Source organism: Vicugna pacos, chromosome 4 (assembly GCF_048564905.1).
Source record: "Vicugna pacos chromosome 4, VicPac4, whole genome shotgun sequence".
NCBI lineage: Eukaryota > Metazoa > Chordata > Mammalia > Artiodactyla > Camelidae > Vicugna > Vicugna pacos.
Genome location: NC_132990.1, coordinates 80,127,875 through 80,147,599, shown reverse-complemented (window position 1 = coordinate 80,147,599; position 19,725 = coordinate 80,127,875). Strand labels below are relative to the sequence as shown.

General features: G+C 49.8%; 1 protein-coding gene across 17 annotated transcripts in view; it reads right to left on the bottom strand.

Moving 5' to 3' along the window:
- Positions 1 to 7,517: 7,517 nt before the first annotated feature.
- The window catches only part of EHMT1 (euchromatic histone lysine methyltransferase 1), a 126,258-nt gene continuing 114,050 nt past the window's right edge, over positions 7,518 to 19,725 (bottom strand). For all 17 annotated transcript variants that reach the window (XM_072960619.1, XM_072960617.1, XM_072960622.1 and 14 more), the window contains 2 exons: positions 8,777 to 8,952; positions 7,518 to 8,698 (listed from right to left, as the gene is read on the bottom strand). In XM_072960619.1, coding sequence (XP_072816720.1) covers positions 8,521 to 8,698; positions 8,777 to 8,952 — 354 coding nt within the window. In that variant the 3' untranslated portion in view covers positions 7,518 to 8,520. The remainder of the gene's footprint in view (positions 8,699 to 8,776; positions 8,953 to 19,725) is intronic.

The window sequence follows — 19,725 nt, the reverse complement described above, 5'->3', positions numbered from 1 at the left end:
AAGATGGCCCTCGACAGGTGAATAAAAACACACTATGGTGCATCCAGACAGTGAAATATTATTCAGTGATTAGAGGAAAATGTCACAAAGTAAGGAAGTGCCGGGGACACACACACACACACACACACACACACACACACACACGTGGGGTGGGCCGAGGGTACACAGGAGCCCTGTCAAACAGTTCCTTGTGGCTAAAACTGAGCCATTTTGAGCAGATAAATGCCCAAAGTATAAAATAAATACCCATGAGTCCATATTGATATAAATGACTGAAATAAGTGAATAAACGGGTCAGAAGACACAGAATCTCGAGTGTGGACAATTCCAAATAATTTGTGTAGACAGAGGATGGGAACACCCCTCACCGCAGGGGTGGCTGCCTCCCCTTTGCTCCGGAGCAGGATGGGGGGAGTGACTGTCGAGGTAGCCAAGGTCACCAGCAGGTCATGTCACATGGACAGGACACAGCTCCATGTGACATGATGCAAGTGCACAGCGTGGTGTCCCCCTCCCACCCGCCCATCACCTCAGTCTCAGTGGAAGAAAGCACTGGACAGACCCCACGCTGGGGCTGCAAGACACAGACCAGCACCCACGGCACTCCCCATCACCACCACCAAGAAAACCCACCACGGCCAAGGGGCCCTCGGGAGACCTGGCAGCCGGGCAGCATGACACCAGGAAGGAGTCCTGGCAACGGAAAAAGCTGGGTAAAATCTAAAGAAATCTGAACACACTGTGGACTTCAGTCAATAACAACGCATCATACTAATTCGCTGACTGTAACACATTCACCACATGGCTAACAACAGATGTCGGCAGGAGGGACGTGGGGTGCGGGGTGCTCGGGAACTCTGCGCTATCTTCTCAGCTTTTCTGTAAATCAAAAAACTCTGTAAAAGGTCTATTTTAAAAGGGATGACCGGCTAGCGTCAACACAATCCCATCAGACCACAGCTGGCTTCTTTGCAGAAACGGATAAACGGACCCTAAAGTTCAGATGGAAACTCAAAGGACCTAGAGTAGCCAAAACAGCCTTTAAAAGAAAGAAGAAACCCTGCAGTGCTCGCATCTCTCCATCTCAAAGGTGCGGACGTCCGATCAGCGCGGTTCTGCATAGAGACTCCCGCAGGGATCGCAGGGGTGGCGCTGGAGTCCAGGAACTGACCCAGTGTCTATTGGCAATTGATTTTTCCCAGCTTTTAAAAACCCTGAAGCACAGTTGATTTACAATGTTTCAGATGTACAGCAGCGAAGTGGCTCACTTATACACGCATATTCTTTTTTAGACCCTTTTCCATTATAGCTCATTGCAAAATACTGAATGGCTCCCTGTGCTCTACCCTAGGACCTTGTGTGTCTATGTTTTACACAGCAGTGTGCACCTGCTAATCCCAGACTCCTAATTTACCCCTCCGCTCCTCTAACTCTTTGGTAATTGTAAGCTTGTCTCTATGTCTGTGAGTCTATTTGGTTTTAGTTTTGTTTTACATAACACAAAGTAAATTTTATTTTGTCAAAAATGTTTTATATTTATAGCTAAATCTTAGCTGCACACTTAGTAAGTCTGTAGACAAACAAAATCCCCTAGTTTACAATACTGCGGCTGTTCTCCTGGCTCCGCATCGGGGCGCGTCACTCCGCCAGCCGTCAGCAGGCACAGCCTCCGTGCCGTTCTCTCTTGTGCGCGTTTCCATGACGTGAACTCCACGCGCCTCTCTCAGCTGTTGTTCGAGTTGCTTCATCTCATGATTTGCGTGATCAGCCCCACTGCGGGCCAGCAGTGTTAAAGCAGCTGCCCTGGGTGCAAGTCAGCCTCTTCTCATGCACTGCTCTGTCTCCGTGTTCAAAGTGTCTAAACACGCAGCTCTCCCTGCTGGATGGGCACCGACATCACCTTCGGAGACTCCTTAAGCAAAGAGGCTGCCTCGTGCCAGACGTGGTGAATAGACCCTGTAGGGGTGCCTGCCGTGAATTTTGAAAAAGCTCTCCAGCCGATATTGATGGAGAAAGGAGTCTACGTTGGTTGCACCAAGCAGGTAAGAGACACTGCGTGGCTCCAGCAAAATCACCCCGTTCCCTTCTCCAGCTGACGTTCGCTCACACGCTCACACACAAATGCGCAACTTAATTTCTTGTAATTCTTTTTAAATTTTTTTATATTTTTAAACTTTGTTTTTTGGATTCCAGGCTGTTTTTATTGAAGTATAGTTGGTTTACAATGTTGTGTTAGTTTCTGATGTACAGTGTAGTGATTCAGTTATACATATATATTTTTTGAGGTTCTTTTCCATTATAGGTTATTACAAGATATTGAACATAGTTCCCTGTGCTGTACAGCAGGACTTTGTTGTTCATTTTACATATAGTAGTGTGTATATGTTCATCCCAAACTCCTAATTTATCTCTCCTCCCCTTTCCCTTTGGTAACTATAAGTTTGTTTTCTGTGTCTGTGAGTCTGTTTCTGCTTTTAAAAAACTTCCTTTGTATCACTTTTTTAGATCCCATGCATAAGTGACATCATACATTTGTCTTTCTCTGTCTGACTTACTTCACTTACTATGAAGATCTCCAGGTCCATCCGTGTTGCTGCCAATGGCATTATTTTATTCCTTTTTATGGTTGAGTAGTGTTCCATCGTATAAATACACCACATCTTCTTTATCCAGTCATCTGCTGATGGGCATTTAGGCTGTTTCCATGTCTTGGCTACTATAAATAGTGCTGCTGTGAACACTGGGGTGCAGGTGTCTTTTGAATCAGAGTTCCCTCTGGATACACGCCCAGGAGTGGGGTTGCTGGATCATAAGGTAAGTCTATTTTCAGTCTTTTGAGGAATCTCCATACTGTTTTCCACGGTGGCTGCACCAAACGGCATTCCCACCAGCAGTGCAGGAGGTAATTCCCTTTCCTCTACACCTTCTCCAGTGTTAATCGTTTGAAGACTTTGTAATGATGGCCGTTCTGACTGGTGTGAGGTGACACCTCACTGTAGTTTTGATCTACATTTCTCTGATAATTGGTGATATTGAGCATTTTTTTCATGTGCTTATTGGCCATCTGTATGCCTTCTTTGGAGAAATTCTATATATGTCTTCTGGCCATTTTTTGACTGGGTTGTTTGTTTTGGCCAACTGATTTTTGACGAGGGCACCAACACCACTCCATGGCGAAAGAACGTCCTCTTTAACAAGTGGAGCTGAAACAACTGGACGTCCACAGGCAGAAGGATGCAGCTGGACCCCTACCTCACACCACTGACAAGAACTACCTCAAAGTACATGACAGATCTAAATAGCAGCTAAGCCATAAACAGTAACAGCTAAAACTACAGACCCCTCACAAGGAAACCAAGGTGTCAATCTTTGCGACCTTGGATTAGGCAACGGTTTCTTAAACATGGCACCGAAAGAACAAGTAACAAAAGGAAAAAATGGATAAACTACTTCATCACAATTAAAGTCTTTTGTGCTTCAAGAGATACTATCACAAAAGTGGAAAGACGACCCACAGAGAGAGAGACGCTTGCAAATCGCATATCCGATAAGAAGTCTCCACCTGGATTATATTAAAAACCTTACAACTCAATAAAAGGAGAATTCAATTTTTAAAAGGGCAAAGGACATGAATATACATTTTTTCCAGAGAAGACGTCCAATGGTGGCTATTAAGTGCACTAAAAACACCTGGCATCACCAGTCGTCAGGGCAACACCAGCCCTGGTGCTGGGGCACGGCCGGGTTTCACAGGCAGCGTGTCGTGAGTGAAGGGGCATCACGTCGGCAGTCTGCTCCCTGACGGCTCGGAGGGAAGGAGTTGTCTGTGCTGTGCTTGCAGTTTCCCTGTACGTTTGAGATTGTTTCAAAATTCACCAGGAACTCGTGAAGCCCAAGAAGCCAGACACAGCACCGTGCACGTGTGGCCCAATCACGGCAGGTCCCAGGGCAGGAGACGTGCGTCCCCCGGGGCAGGGCAGGGCGGGGCGACCACGAGCAGCACCAGGAAAGCTCCGGGGAGGAAATGTGCGCATGCCCGGACTGTGCTGGTTACACAAGTAGATAATTTGTCAAACTTAATGAAACACTTTAAATGGGTGCATTTTATGATATGCAAACTGAATCTCAATAAAGAGGGCTTTTAAAGTTTAAAACACTCCACCAGTCTTCCTCAGAAGACTGACATTCATCGGAACTGATACACCGATTCTAAAATTTATACAAAAATGGGAAGAATAACCCAAGTGGTGGAAAACAGCCCTGTGTGTGTGCAGGCCTGCATCTGTGGATCCAGGGACCAACTGGAAGGTCCCTGAGCATCTGCAGATCTCTGGCAGCCACAGGGCGTCCCGGAACCAATCCCCCATGGATTCCATGGGATGACTGTAATCATCCTTAAGAATAAGAACAAAGGTGGAGGCCTTACACTACATGCGGTTTTAATACCTACAATGAAGCTACAGGAATTAAGACAGTACGATGCTGGCACAGAGTCAGGCAAAGAGACCAGTGGGATAAAGGCTGCACATCAGCACATCAGTCAGTGTTCTAGGAAGGAGCCAACGCAGGCCAGTGGGAGGGGGAAAGTCTTCCTAAAAAATCAACAGTCGAGGCTGGGACAACTGGACATCCATGCCGAAAAACACGAATCTGGATCTCGACCTTACTCTACCGATGCAAAGTAATGAAGGTGGGTCATCCGCCCAAATATAAAAGGTGAAACTGTGACGCTTTAGAAGAAAGCAAGAGAGTGTCTTCTCAAAGTTGGCACGTTCTCACGGTTCGCCGAGACACTTGACAACAGAGAAAATATTAACCAAAGAAGAAAAAACATAAATTGGATGTGGTCAAAACTTTTAATTTCTCCTAAGAACATGAGCAAGAAGTTACAAACTGAGAGAAAATACTTAAACACTGCTCTGTGCCAGAGCACTTGCACTCCTACGCTCAATAATGGAAAGACAGCCCAATTCAAAAGGGCACAGAGGACGTAACAGGCATTCGGCAAAGGAAGACAGCAAGCAGCTGACAAGTGCCCAACGTCACTTGGGGGAAATGAACCAAAACGCGTGAGATGCCACCATGCACCCACCAGAACCTGCAGGATTAAAGAGACAGACATGGAACGACAGTGGGGACACAAGAAAAGACCCTGGTGCACGGCGGGGTGACACATGCGGCACCGGCCCCACTAGTGGTGTTAATGCACTCTCACCACCTGGTCTGGCAAGTCCACTTCTGGGCATCCACCAAGACAGACAGACAAGACAGACAGACAGACACACAGACTGGCACGGGATGTTTGCAGCGCCCCCAAACTGGAAACAACTCGGACATGCCTGCACTGCAGCATGGATACACAAACCTGGAACGTTCCGACTGTGGAAGCCTCAGCGACACAAAGGATGGTGACCTGGTGCTCTATGAAACGTGAGCCAGAAGCAGGGGAGCAAGAGAAGCCGGAAAGAAAGATAAGCTGACTGCCCTTCCAATTACAGGCGGTCCCAGAAAAGGCATGCCTCAAGGATGCAGGGACCGGGTCTCCTGGGTAATGGGATGTTGTGTGTCTCCAGAAGGGGTGGGTGACATGGCAAAGGCATCTCTCAACACCCACTGAGTGGTCCCCAAAAGACCTGTGCCTTGCACTGCACAAAAATGACTCCTCAATTAAACCCCTTAAATTTTATTTCACACTCCACACCAAATAGCTCCACATGGATGCAAGAGCTAAACTTGAAAATAAAACACTGGAAAAAGTACTGGAGAATATTTTTATAATTTGGAGGTGAAGGCCTTTCTAAACATACTACAAAATCAGGTCCCAAGACAGGTTTTAACCACGTAAAAAATTCAGGTTCAGCAGGGGTGTAAAGCCACAATATATAGAGTTCGTACAAATCAAGAAGGAAAATACAAACCACACAATAACATTTCACGCAAATGCAATTCATGCAAGAAGAAAGGTCAACCTGTAATAAATATAAAAGACATTCAGTTTATCAGAGAAGCGTGGTGCGGCGCATGAAGGTCATGTTTTCTCTGGACGATCAGAAAAGGCAGTCTGACTACACTCAACGCTGAACACGGGAGTGTATTCTCTCGGTGGAGGCAGAAGGCAGCTCATTTTAGGGATGGGGTTTGGGGGGACAGATTCTCAAGTGTGCGCTACACAGCGCCCTTCAGCGCCTTCTGTGTGAGGACAATCACTCAAGCGATGAAGATCGTGCTCAGAGCTCTTCTTTCCGGCGCTGTTCCAGCAGTGGAGGCTGGAAAACCCTGCATGGACCTCGGGGTACAGCTGGCATGGCCACCAGGGAGGACACAGGGTGGGGAGCATCGCAGGGCTGGGCCAGCCCCACAGACAACCCCTGAGGCCCGCAGGAGGGGCCTTCTGGGGTCTGTGTTTTCTTCCAGTGTTCATGTGCTACTTGGGTTTTGGGCAACAAAAGGTTTGCCTTTGGCAGAAGTAACTGCAACCTGGGGGAGACTCCGCCTGTGCCCACGTCCCCGCCAGGTGCCGGTGGCCCCTCCGTGGTGGCCTTGCTCTCTGCCACCACCCTGTACCACTCACTCCTCAGCCCCGCCGTGGCCTCTCCCTCCAGGCCCCGCTGGCAGGACTGGCTGAGGAGCATCTGCTGGCACTTAGGTCCCTGCCAGCCCCCAGGGCCGGGTGACACACCGCAGCCCAGACACCCACTGCCCAGACCCCACAGGCCTGCCCAGCACCCAGAGGTTTGCAACTACACTGAGTCTTAAGTCAACAGAGCACTGGCCCAATGCACAGAATGGGTGGACCCTCAGAACACAAAGTCCTCACCTGCCCAGCACTGGGCTCCCAGCCCGAGGCAGGGGTGGTGGTGCACAGGGCTGGCAGGTCTCATGGTCTGAAAGCCCCGCTCCTTGGAGAGCCCCCCCAGTGCGGTCCTGGAGCCCTGAGGACCCAGCCTGAGCCCTCAGAAACTGGGCACAACACAGTCCAACGGGTCAGCCGTGCTCCTGCCACACAGGGCTTGGTCTGAGGGCCCCAGGGGAAGCACTTCTGTGGCCTTTTGTAAAGTGCGGGGGAGCAGTTGCGGTTCTGGGTGAATGTCTCAAAGTGTCTGCTAACTGAATGACTCGTGTATAAAATCGGAGCATCCACGCCACTTCTCACGCTCACAGCTCTGGGTGAGGCTGGGACTGGTGGGTTCCCGAGATAGGCACAGGCTGGGCCTGCGCAGCAGGAGGCGGGCCCCAGCTCTGCCGTCTCCAGCCTCACTCGCCACGTCCCAGCACAGATGTGGTTCAGACTCTCCACCAGCCTCTAGGGCGCTGGACACACACAGCAGACCTGCGTGCACACACTCGGACGCACACACAGGCCCTCCTGACTTCTGCCGGGGCGTGGGGGGTGGGGTGGTCCGCCTGCTCAGACTCGGAGCACAGGCCTGGGTGTGACACCCCCCAGCACCTCGTCCCCTGACAGCGCAGGTGTTCTGCAGAAACCGGATGAAACAGGATATAATAAAAACCTCAAGTAAAGTACTTCTTTTTTTATTGATTTCATTGAAAACAGAACAAGAAATGGTCTGAGCCAAAAGACTGCTCTTAGAACTGTCAAAAACATTTTAACAGAAAAAATAAACATGACTGCATTATGAATGTTTTAGAAGAGTCGCACAAAAAAACCCACTGTTACTGCACTGATTACAGTATTTAAAAAAGTATATGCCAAAAAAAAGTATGTGACCTGGCAGGCCATCGCACAAAAGGTGATGGCAGATTTATTCACACTACAAGACTAACATTTTAAAAAAGTTTTTTCCTGCATTTTATTCTAAAATCACTTTGTTCTCTTTATACAGTTGATAGTTATTTTCACATGGTGAGTAGAAACCACACCAGAATCAGCACCATTGTCTATTTTGTGTTTTTATTTTTTGTTTGTCCTAATGTTCAGTAATGGTAGAAAATAAATCAGTTTATTCATCATCATAGCATGTGGCTTAGAAATCGACAGAAGGTGCCGGCCTCATGGCGCTGGCGGGGCAGGTGCAGGGCCTCCGTGGGCTGCGGCGCCCTCTGGCACCCACCAAACTGCTTCCTCGGAAAGAAACGTGTTAGAGGTCTGAGATACAGGACTAGATACAGGATTTCTTTAAAAAGCAAACCCAAATTTTCTCCAAAGTCAGTGGCAGCTTGGCCCTGACCTCTCAGATTGCGGTGAGGATGGTGTCTGTGCCACGCCGGGAGCTGGGAGCCAGCACCGGCCAGGTGGGCTGCGGGCGGGCAGGTCGAATGGAGCAGCTGGCAGGTGACGGTGGCTTTGGTGGGGCCCCACGGAGGAGTTGGGCAGACGGAGAGAGGGAAATGACAAAACCACCATCAGAAACTCGCAGGGGCACCGGTGCAGAGTCCCAGAGGCTCCTCGGCACCTGCTCTAGCCCCGCCCGCCTGCTCTGGGCCAGGTCGGGGCCCTCAGGTGGCTTCTCCTCTGTTCCTCAGTGTAGCAGGACAGCATCCGCTCTGGGCCACGGGGTCTCAGAGGGGATCGGCGGTGGAGGAGCTGGTGTCGGGCAGCCCGTCCTCCTGGGCCCCCTGGGCGGCGCCTGCCTGCCGCTGGGCCAGGGCCGTGCTGGAGTGCCGGCACTTGGGGGAGCCGCAGCGGCAGCTGAACAGCTTGCCCTTGATGTCCCAGAAGCGCTCCCCGTAGTCAAACCTGGGGAGAGAGCAGAGCTAGGGGCCTGGCCACCAGCACCTCCCAGGGCCCTGGGCACGCGGTCTGGGCAGCACCTACCCCAGCTGCTCGCCGGCCTGGATGAGGCGGGTGCTGAAGAAGGCAATGCGGGGGAAGCGCAGGTCCTGGTGGGACATGAAGACGCGCACGGGCACCAGGTTGGGCTCGCAGTGGTGGTTGATGAAACGGCTGACGTTGCCATAGAAGCGGGCGTCGATGCAGTACAGCTCCCCATCCTGGGGGGACATGCGCTCAGCCTGGGCCAGGGGCGCCCCCCCAACTGCCATGGCCGGCCAAATGGCCCCATGTCGATGAGGCCGCCCCCTCAATACCGACGCGAACAGCATGGGGCAGGGGTGGGTGAGGAATGTGTGTTCCCGTCAAGATCCCGGGGCAGCGCTGCCCCCAGTGCCCCGGGGACAGAGGAGGAAGGGCAGAATCCGGAGGCACGGGGAGACCCGGGCGTGCCGGGCAGGGCAGAGGGACAGACGGACAGAGGGAGGGAAAATTCACTTGGGCCATGGGCTGCCAGACCCTTCATGGCGGTGGTTTTGACGGCAAAACCTGCCAACCCAGCGGTCGCAGAGAGGAGCGTGGTGGAGCCAGGCTCCCCGTGTGGCTGCCCTGACAAGACAGGGCGGGTGTTCTGAGCTAAGCAGGGTTCTTTCTCCCTGGAGAGCTGACATCAGCCATCCAGCGCTGACCCAAAGCCCTGAACCAGCAGGTGCTCCCCAGGACACCACGACTTCACACAGTCCCGCAGCCTAAGCCTCCCAGCTGGGGGCCAAGGAGGGGCTCAACGACACGGACTTTCCGCACTTCTGCACATGTGAGGATTTTCACAACGTGAAGTAAAAAAGAAATTATCCATAAAGCTGGGAAAAATGAACCCTTGGAGAAAGTGAAACATGCTTTCACTTTCTATTCTTCTCTTTCTAAGTTAAACAAGAGCTAAACAAGGTGGGAGGCAGGTACCCTGTGAGGCAGGAAGAAGGCTGGACCCTGCAGCAGTAGAGACACAGGCTCTGCCCCCAGGGGGTACCAAGGCAGCCAGGACACTCCCTCTCCCGGGGTCCCTAAGGGGAGGCATCTGGCCTGTGAGGGTCCCACGTGGAGGCCCCGCCCAAGGTCTGCAGGACACGCAGGTAGACCCCAGTGACACTGGGGCTTCTCAGGACAAGTGGGGATTCCATGCACCCCTCAGGTGTCGTGCACCCGCTGCCCCTGGCCCCCCACACGCCGCCCACACTTCCCAGGACCACGCCCCGAGAACTGTCCTGACGAGGCGTGTCCTGGGCTCCTGGCTGCCCGCAGCACCAGCTTAGAGGCCCTGCCGGGTGAGGGCCACCCGTCCTTGGAGCAAATGGCCCTTCCAGACCCAACCGCCACACAGCCTGGTCACCATGAACGCACCCCGTGAACACTGTATCCCTCCTGCGACAAAAGACCTTTCTCAGGTCTTTAAAAATGCGTCCTTTCAGATGGATGTACTAGTCTCTGAAAGCGTCTCTGCTCCAGAAGCAACCCACACCTGGCTCTGGGGGCAGGGAGCCCCAAGCCCAGGCCTGCCCCCTAAGAGCCCACCCACGTCACAAGTCGGAGATGCTGAGGGTGCGCAGGTGCCTGGCCACCCAGGGGAATTCAGGCAGAGGCTTGAGGCAGAGATGGGGACAGCGCAGGAGGGTGTTTGGAAGGTTCTAGAACAGCAAGGAGAAGAACAGACCGCGGCCCAGGGTGGCAGGGGTGTGGGCAGGCGGTGCAAGACAGGTGGTCAGATCCAGGAAACATCCTGAGGGCAGTTCCCTGATGGCTCGGATGAGTGGGCAGGCAGGTGGGCCCAGCAGGTTCAGTTCCTGACTCACCAACACTTGGGGACACGAGCTCTGAGCTGGAGGGGGTCGGGGTGGCCTTTCATGTGTGCAGAATGAAGGACCATGGGGTGAGGATGAGGGGAGCTGCTCGCCAGGCCCAGGGGGCGGCTGGACCAGGAAGAGACCCAGTACAGCTGGGCAGGGGCTGAGGGCACAGGGAGCTGGGACCTTCCCAGGGGCACAGCCCGGTGGACAGAGCTGAACAGGGGGTGAAAGGCCAAGGTCAGAGCAGCAGCCTCAACACAGGAGGAGAGAAGGAGGTCGCTGGAGGGAGGGGTCGGGGGTACAGGGGTCCAGCAGCCGCTCGGGGAGGGACTGAGGAGCCTGCATAGCAATCTGCTCTGCTCATCAAGAAGCATGCTTGGATCTACAGTCCTTTTATAGAAGCCACAGCCCAGACGGCCTGGGAGCACAGAGGGTCCTTCCAGACAGGAGAGGGACATGGGGGGTGGACTCATGTGGGAGCCAGTTCTCAAAGGGGAACAGAGGCAGTCTAGGGGTGGAAGACAATTTGGGGCATTCAGGGACACTTCTCCCCACCTCCATGGGCCCAGTGGACCCTCCTGCACCCTGCACCCCAGAGTAAGGGACACCTTAGGGTGGGGGACACCCAGGGTGGGTCTGGCTGGAACCAGAGGCCAGCGGCACGGCTCAGCCCGGGATGGCCGTGGTCCCCAGGCAGCTTGGGAGCCCAAGCCTGGACACACGTCTTCAAGCAGGTCTGCAAACAGTGTGTGGATCCCACACAGAAACCATCAGGAACAAGAGGCAACACGGGAAATAGCAAAAATAAGCAGGAAACCAGACACCAGACAGGCCCGCAGGCTCGGGAACTGCAGGACAGACAGAGCCAGTGCGTGGACGCCTCCAGGCTGAGCACAGGCAGCAACGGTGCCCTATGTCACATGAGGTCACAGATCAGTGACAATGGACAAAGTCAGGTCGTTCAGCACGCTATGACCAGGAGAAAGGGCGCAGAGTCATTTTAACAGTTGCAGAAAATACTCAACACGACCTGATGTCCACCCACGGAACTCCTGGTGAAGGAGGGAGCCTGGGCTCAGGAAGCCTCCTCCGCCCACGGCACCGCGGCCCGGCCAGGAGGGGACCCTGTGCTGATGACATGACGCACCCACTGGGACCACAAGGGCTCAGGGGCAGATGCTTGCATCTCGGCCGTGGGTCTAACTGGTCACAGGTTTAAAAGTTAGCTGAAAAAAATTACCTGTATTTCTGTTTATCCAGCAACTAAGTCAGGGAAAAAACCCCATTCACAGGAGCATTGAAATATCCCAACGCCAGGGCCCCTGCTCCCAGCCAAGAACTGAGCAGTGAGCCTGTGGTCCCCGGGGTCCAAGGTGCAAGGAGGACCAGCCTGGCCGCAGCTGGATGGCCAGGACCCTGGGCAGAGGCCCGCAGACTGAGGCTGCCACCGGCGCTGTCTGCAGCCCCCGCAGCAACGCGGGAGACACCTGTCAAGACCGACAGCGCTGGACACGCCCAGGCAGGCGTAGTTGCACCTCAGGAAACCTGGCTTAAAAGACCAGCGATAAACATCCTCAGCAAACCAGCACCAGAAGCGCAGTCCTGGGGGGCCCACCACGCCTCCAGCGCACATCACACCTCACGGTCCAAGAGCGACTGCACTTCCCGACAGACGGCCAAGGGTGCCCCTCCTGTCGCCGCGACCAGGATCCCAGCCCGGCTTATGGCGGGGACACCAACAAGAAAGGAAGAAGCAAAACAGCCCTGTCCACACGTGACACGGCCACGCGCACAGAAGAGCCTGCGCCCGCAGGTCCACGGCCCTTCTCCCAGCAGCCCCTCACCTCCTATCTGCGTCATGTTCTGGTAATTCTCACAGTATTTCAAGTTGCATTTCTCAGCGGTGAAGTGTTTTAAATAAGGTATGTTTAAGACACAATGCCTAGACTGCAGTGTAAACCTGACTCCTAGAGGGCCTGGAACCAGAGAAACGCATGCAGGGCCTCCTTCACCGTGGGGTCTTGGACTCAGCCACAGGAGAGTGAGATGTGGGACCGAGTCAGCAGACGTGGCAAAGGGACAAATTCCAGTCCAGACACAGACCCTTCAACGGAACAAGGAGTAACCTCCAGCCCACCTTCCAGCCGGCGCTGGAAAACCACCTCCACGTGAACAGAAGGGAACCTCGACCCCTACCTTACACCAAATCAGAAACCAATGCAAGATGGATTAAAGGTTTGAATATATGACCTGAAACCATAAAACTTTTAGAAGAAAACAGGTGTGAAAGCCCCTTGACATTGGACTCAATGATTTTTTGGATTTGACACCAAAAACAAAAGCAAAAATAAACAAGTGGGACCACATCAATCTAAAAATCTTCTCACGGCAAAGGAAGTCATCAACAAAATGAAAAGGCAGCTACCAAATGGGAGGAAATACTTGCAAATCATGCATATGAAAACCGGCTGATACTGGAAACACATAAAGAACTCTTACAACTCAGAAGCAAAAAACCCGAATTTGAAAAACAGGCAGCAAGAGGGGAGGGTGCAGGTCAGAGGTAGAGTGCGTGCTCAGGAACATGAGGTCCTGGGTTCAGTGCCCAGCACCCCTGTTAGTAAACACATAAACCTAATCACCTCCCCCCACAAAATAGGCAGAGTAACGGAATAGACATTTTTCCAAAGGAGACACACAGATGTCTGATAGGCTCATGAAAAGATGCTCAACATCACTAATCATCAGGGAAATGTGACAACAAGCACATAGATGTCACCTCACACGAGTGAGAAAATCATCAGACGAGAGACAAGAAGAGTCGGTAAGGAGGTGGAGGCAGGGAGCATGGAGCACTGCTGGTGGGAATGCAAACTGGTGTGGCCACCAAAGAAAGCTAAAAGCAGAGGAAAAGCAAGATGGCAGAGTAGAAGGACGCTTGTAGCTCACCCTCTCCCACAAATACACCAAAACTCTCATCTACGGACCCACTCAGCCAACCAGAGCACCTGCTGAACTCCGACAGAACGTCACCATCTTCAAAAGACAAAGATGCCAAAAATCTGGTAGGAGACAAGGAAAAAAGAAAGAAGAAAAAGCAAAACAGTGCGGGACCGATCCCGCGGGGAGGGAGCGGCAAAGGAGGACTGGCGCTCGTTCGCTGGGTCTCCCCTCTCCAACGCAGAAGCCAGTGGGGCGGAGGGGGAACCTCCGAGGCTCAGATCTGCCCCGAGCACCCCTTGACTGACAGAACTGAGTTAAACGGGCACGAATGGTCCCTGCAACACCCAGCCTGAGATCTAAGCCGGCAGCTGGGGGCTGGGACAGGCCGCCCGAGCCAGGCGGAGGGCTGGGGTGGCTGCACTGAGGCAGCCCTGGGGGTTGGCAGGGGGCTGCGCACCACGGCTGGGATGGGATATGGAGCAGAACAAGCTCAGTCCCCCATAAATTGTGAAAAAAGCAAAGCAACATGGCTGGTGTGCCCTGGGGAGACGGGCGCCATAGCCTTTGTCTCCTCAGACCTGCACCACCATTACTGACACTTCTCGCGAGAAGAGAGGCAGGGCGCAGCCACAGCCGCCATATTCTCCCGTGTGCAGCGCCCAGGCGGGGGCAGGGCCGAGACCTGAATCCCCACCCAGGCTCCGCAAACTCCTAGGCAGGACTGAGACTTGTTTACAGCTGGAGGCAGATAGGATCCTTCTGCCCTAAAACCTCAGAGAACTCGTGCCGCCAAGACAAGGAGCTGAGATTTGGCATGGAGCAGGGGCGGGGCCGTTCCATGGTCTTCCCTGAGCCTGCCTTCAGAACGCCCACCGGAGGCGGAGAGGGCAGCTGCACAGAGGAGCGGAGAGACCTGCGCCGGGAAAGGGCAGGCAGCAACCCGCTTTCCTGGCAGGAAGGCAGCACCTGACAACAGTGCTGGGAGGGGGCGCGATCCGCCCACCTGCCTCCCTGGAGTGTAGCATCTGACTGCGGCATGGGGGGGGTGACCTGCCCACCCACCGGGTAAGAGCTCAGCACCTGACCCAGTGTTGGGCGGGGGTGCAGTCTGCTAGCCGACAGCCACTGGGAGCAGCACAGACAAGGGCGCCAACAGAGGGCCTCTGGAAACAGCAAGCTGCGTTCGCGAAACAGAGCGAAGACACAAAGACCTCTTGATAAAATCATTAACAGCACAGCATCTCCAGAACTAGATAACTGATACTCGTTAAGCCACAGTGCCAGAGAGATATGAGCAATATGAAGAAGCAGAGGAACCACTCCCAAATAAAAGATCAACAGAAACCCCTTGAAAGCACGATCAAGGAAATAGATATTGATAGCCTACTAGATCAAGTTTTCAAAAAAGGAGTGATCAAAGTACTGAAGGAACTAAAAGAGATAGTGTTTAGAGATACAAAATATGTCAAAAATGAAACAGAAGGTATAAAGAAGAACCAAGTAGAATTAGTAAACTCATTTGCTGAGATGAGAGCTGACCTAAAGGCTGTGCAAAGCAGACTAGATAATGCAGAGGAACGAATAAGTGACCTAGAAGGCAGGACAACAGAAAGCACCCAATCAGAACAGCTGAGAGAAAAACAAACAAACAAACAAAAACCACTGAAAACAATGTAAGGGGCCTATGGGATAATATAAAGCGTGCCAATCTACACATAATAGGGGTTCCAGAAGGGGAAGAAAGAACAAAGGGGATTGAAAAGGTATTGGAAGAAATCATGACTGAAAACTTCCCAAACCTAAAGGAATCAGATATCCAAGTACAGGAGGCTCAGAGGGTCCCAAACAGGAAGAACCCAAGCAGACCCACACCAAGACATAGCATAATCAAGATAGCCAGAGTCAAGGATAAAGAAAGGATCCTAAAGGCAGCAAGAGAAAAGCAAAGAGTGAGTTACAAGGGAACCCCCATAAGGCTCTCAGCTGATTTCTCTACACAAACACTACAGGCCAGAAGGGAGTGGCAAGATATATTCAAAGTCCTGAATGAAAAAAAGATGCAGCCTAGAATACTCTATCCAGCAAGGCTATCTTTTAGGATAGAAGGAGAGAGAAAGAACTTCACAGACAAGCAGAAACTAAAAGAGTTTAGTGACACTAAACCCATGCTAAAAGAAAAACTGTCAGATCTACTCTAAATACAAAAGAAGCAGGATGCTACAAAAATGAGAAACTCAAAACTGGAAAGGAGATAACTACCATGAATTACAAAAAGAATAAACACAGAATTGTAAAAGAAGACATCTAAATCATTAAGAGTGGGAGAGGGAAGCAAGGAAAGTCACTGTGGAAAACAGTATGGAGATTCCTCAAAAGACTAGTAATAGACTTACCACAGGACCCAGGAATCCCGCTCCTGGGCATATATCCAGAAGGAACCCTACTTCAAAGTGACACCTGCACCCCAGTGTTCATAGCAGCACTATTTACAATAGCCAAGACACAGAGACAGCCTAAATGTCCATCAACAGATGACTGAGTAAAGAAGATGTGGTATATTTATACGATGGAATACTATTCAGCCATAAAAACCGACAACATAATGCCATTTGCAGGAACATGGATGCTCCTGGAGAATGTCATTCTAAGTGAATTAAGCCAGAAAGAGAAAGAAAAATACCATATGAGGTTGCTCATATGAGGAATCTAAAAACAAAACAAAATATAAATACAAAACAGAAATAGACTCATAGACACAGAATACAAACATGTGGTTACCAAGGAGGCGGGGGGTGGGAAGGGACAGACTGGGATTTTAAAATGCAGAATAGATAAACAAGATTATACTGTATAGCACAGGGAAATATAAACAAGATCTTATGGTAGCTCATAGCAAAAAAAAAAAAAATGTGACAACGAACATATATATGTTCACATACAACTGAAAAATTGTGTTCTACACTGGAATTTAATACAACATTGTAAAATGACTATTACTCAATAAGAAATGTTAAAAAACAAAACAAAACAGAACAAAAAAGCTAAGAGCAGAACTTCCACTGCTGGGTATTAACCCGAAGGAGACAAAGCCACGATCCTGAAGAGACGTCTGCACCCCCGTGTTCACTGCAGCCAAGACATGGAAACAACCTCAGTGTCCACTAATGGATGAAAAGATGAAAAACGTGTGGTGTATACAGACCATGGAGCACTGCTCAGCCTTTAAACAAAAAAAAGGGATCCACCATTTGGGACACGTGGGCGAATGTTGAGGACACTGCGCTGTTGGACGGGAGCAGCCAGAGACATGCACTGCAGGTTGTCCATGTGGAGCAAACTCACAGAAGCACAGCAGAACCGTGGTCGCCAGGGCTGGGAGTGGGGGAACCACGAGAGGCTGGTCACCTTACAAGGTGAAAGGTTTGAGAATCCAGCGTACAACATGGTGACTACAGTTCATGAGATCGTTTTGTAGAACTGAATGTTGCTAAGAGAAGAGACGAAACCTTAACTGTTCTCACCAAAAAAACCCCAAAAACCAAAAAAAGTGACTTAAAAAAAAAAAGTGAACCTCAAATCTCATCTCCAACCACACACAGAGGCTGGCTGGAAACAGATCGTGGATCCAAACATAATTTTGCTAAAAATGTAAAAATTCTGAGAAGATCCTCACAGCCTTGCAGCAGTTTTCTTAGGGCACATAAAGCAGGAATAATGAGAAGTGCCTTCTGCTCCATGAAACGGGCAGGGGCAGGGGAGGTTGGGGGGAAACATTCGCAAAGGGCCCAATCGGGCTCATCAAGAGTTCCTGCAATTACAACAAATAAAATAGAAATACAGAATATCATACGAGAATACTATGAAAAACTATATGGAACCAAACTGGATAACCTAGAGGAGATGGACAAGTTTCAGGAAACATACTGTCCACCAAGACTGAATCAAGAAGAAACTGACCACTTGAAGAAAATGATCACTAGAAATGAAATCAAAATAGCAATAAAAAAAACCTCCCTACAAATAAAAGTCCAGGACCAGACGGCTTCACCGGGGAATTCTACCAAACATACAAAGAAGAACTCATACCAGTCCTTCTCAAACTCTTCCAGAAGATTGAAAAGGAGGGAATGGAATACTCCCAAACTCATTCTATGAAGCCACCATCACCCTGATACAAAAACCAGGGAAAGACACTACCGAAAAAGAGAATTATAGGCCAGTATCGCTGATGAACATAGATGCCAAAATCCTCACCAAAATATTAGCAAATAGAATCCAACAACACATAAAAAAGATTATACATCATGACCAAGTGGGGTTCATCCCAGGGACACAAGGTTGGTTCAACATACACAAATCAATCAATGTAATACATCACATCAACAAGAGAAAGGACAAAAACCACATGATCATCTCAATCGATGCAGAAAAAGCATTTGATAAAATTCAACACCTATTTATGATAAAAACTCTCGCCAAAGTGGGTATAGAGGGAACATATCTCAACATAATAAAAGCTATATATGACAAACCTATAGCCAGCATAGTTCTCAACGGTGAAAAACTCAAAAGCTTCCCACTAAAATCTGGGACAAGACAAGGATGCCCACTATCACCACTCCTATTCAATATAGTCCTGGAAGTCCTAGCCACAGCAATCAGGCAAGAGAAAGAAATAAAAGGGATCCAAATTGGAAAAGAAGAGGTAAAAGTGTCATTATATGCTGACGACATGTTACTATATATAGAAAACCCTAAAAGGTCCACAGAAAAGCTACTAGAGCTGATCGAAGAATTCAGCAAGGTAGCAGGTTACAAAATTAATGTTCAAAAATCAGTTGCCTTTCTTTACACTAACGATAAATCAACAGAAAAAGAAAGTAAAGAAACAATCCCCTTTAAAATAGCACCCAAAGTAATAAAATATCTGGGAATAAATCTAACCAAGGAGGCGAAAGAATTATACACAGAAAACTATAAACCATTGATGAAAGAAATTAAAGAAGACTTTAAAAAATGGAAAGATATTCCATGCTCTTGGATTGGAAGAATCAATATTGTTAAAATGGTCACACTGCCCAAGGCAATCTACAGATTTAATGCAATCCCTATCCAATTACCCAGGACATATTTCACAGAACTAGAACAAATCATAATAAAATTTATATGGAACCACAAAAGGCCTAGAAGTGCCAAGCATTACTGAAGAGAAAGAAAGAGACTGGAGGAATAACTCTCCCAGACTTCAGACAATACTACAGAGCTACAGTAATCAAGACACCATGGTATTGGTACAAAAACAGACATATGGACCAATGGAACAGAATAGAGAGCCCAGAAATGAACCCACAAACTTTTGGTCAACTGATCTTCGACAAAGGAGGCAAGAATATACAATGGAATAAAGACAGTCTCTTCAGCAAATGGTGTTGGGAAAACTGGACAGCAGCATGTAAATCAATGAAGCTAGAACACTCCCTCACACCATACACAAAAATCAACTCAAAATGGATCAAAGACTTCAACATAAGACAAGATACAATAAACCTCCTAGAAGAAAATAGAGGCAAAACATTATCTGACCTACATCTCAAAAATGTTCTCCTAGAACAGTCTACTCAAGCCATAGAAAATAAAAGCGAGAATAAACAAATGGGATCTAATGAAACTTACAAGCTTCTGCACAGCAAAGGAAACCAGAAGTAAAACAAAACGACAACCTACGGAATGGGAGGAAATTTTTGCAAACAATGAAACCGACAAAGGCTCATTCTCCAAAATATATAAGCAGCTCATACGACTTACTAAGAAACAACCAAACAACCCAATCCAAAAATGGGCAAAAGACATAAACAAGCAACTCTCCAAGGAAGACATACAAATGATCAATAGGCACATGAAAAAGTGCTCAATATCACTAATTATCAGAGAAATGCAAATCAAAACTACAATGAGGTATCACCTCACACCAGTCAGAGTGGCCATCACTCAAAAATCCACAAATGACCAATGCTGGAGAGGCTGTGGAGAAAAGGGAACCCTGCTTCACTGCTGGTGGGAATGCAGTTTGGTGCAGCCACTGTGGAAAACAGTAGAGATTCCTCAAAAGACTAGGAACAGACTTACCGTATGACCCAGGAATCCTGCTCCTGGGCATATATCCAGAGGGAACCCTACTTCAAAAAGATACCTGCACCCCAGTGTTCACAG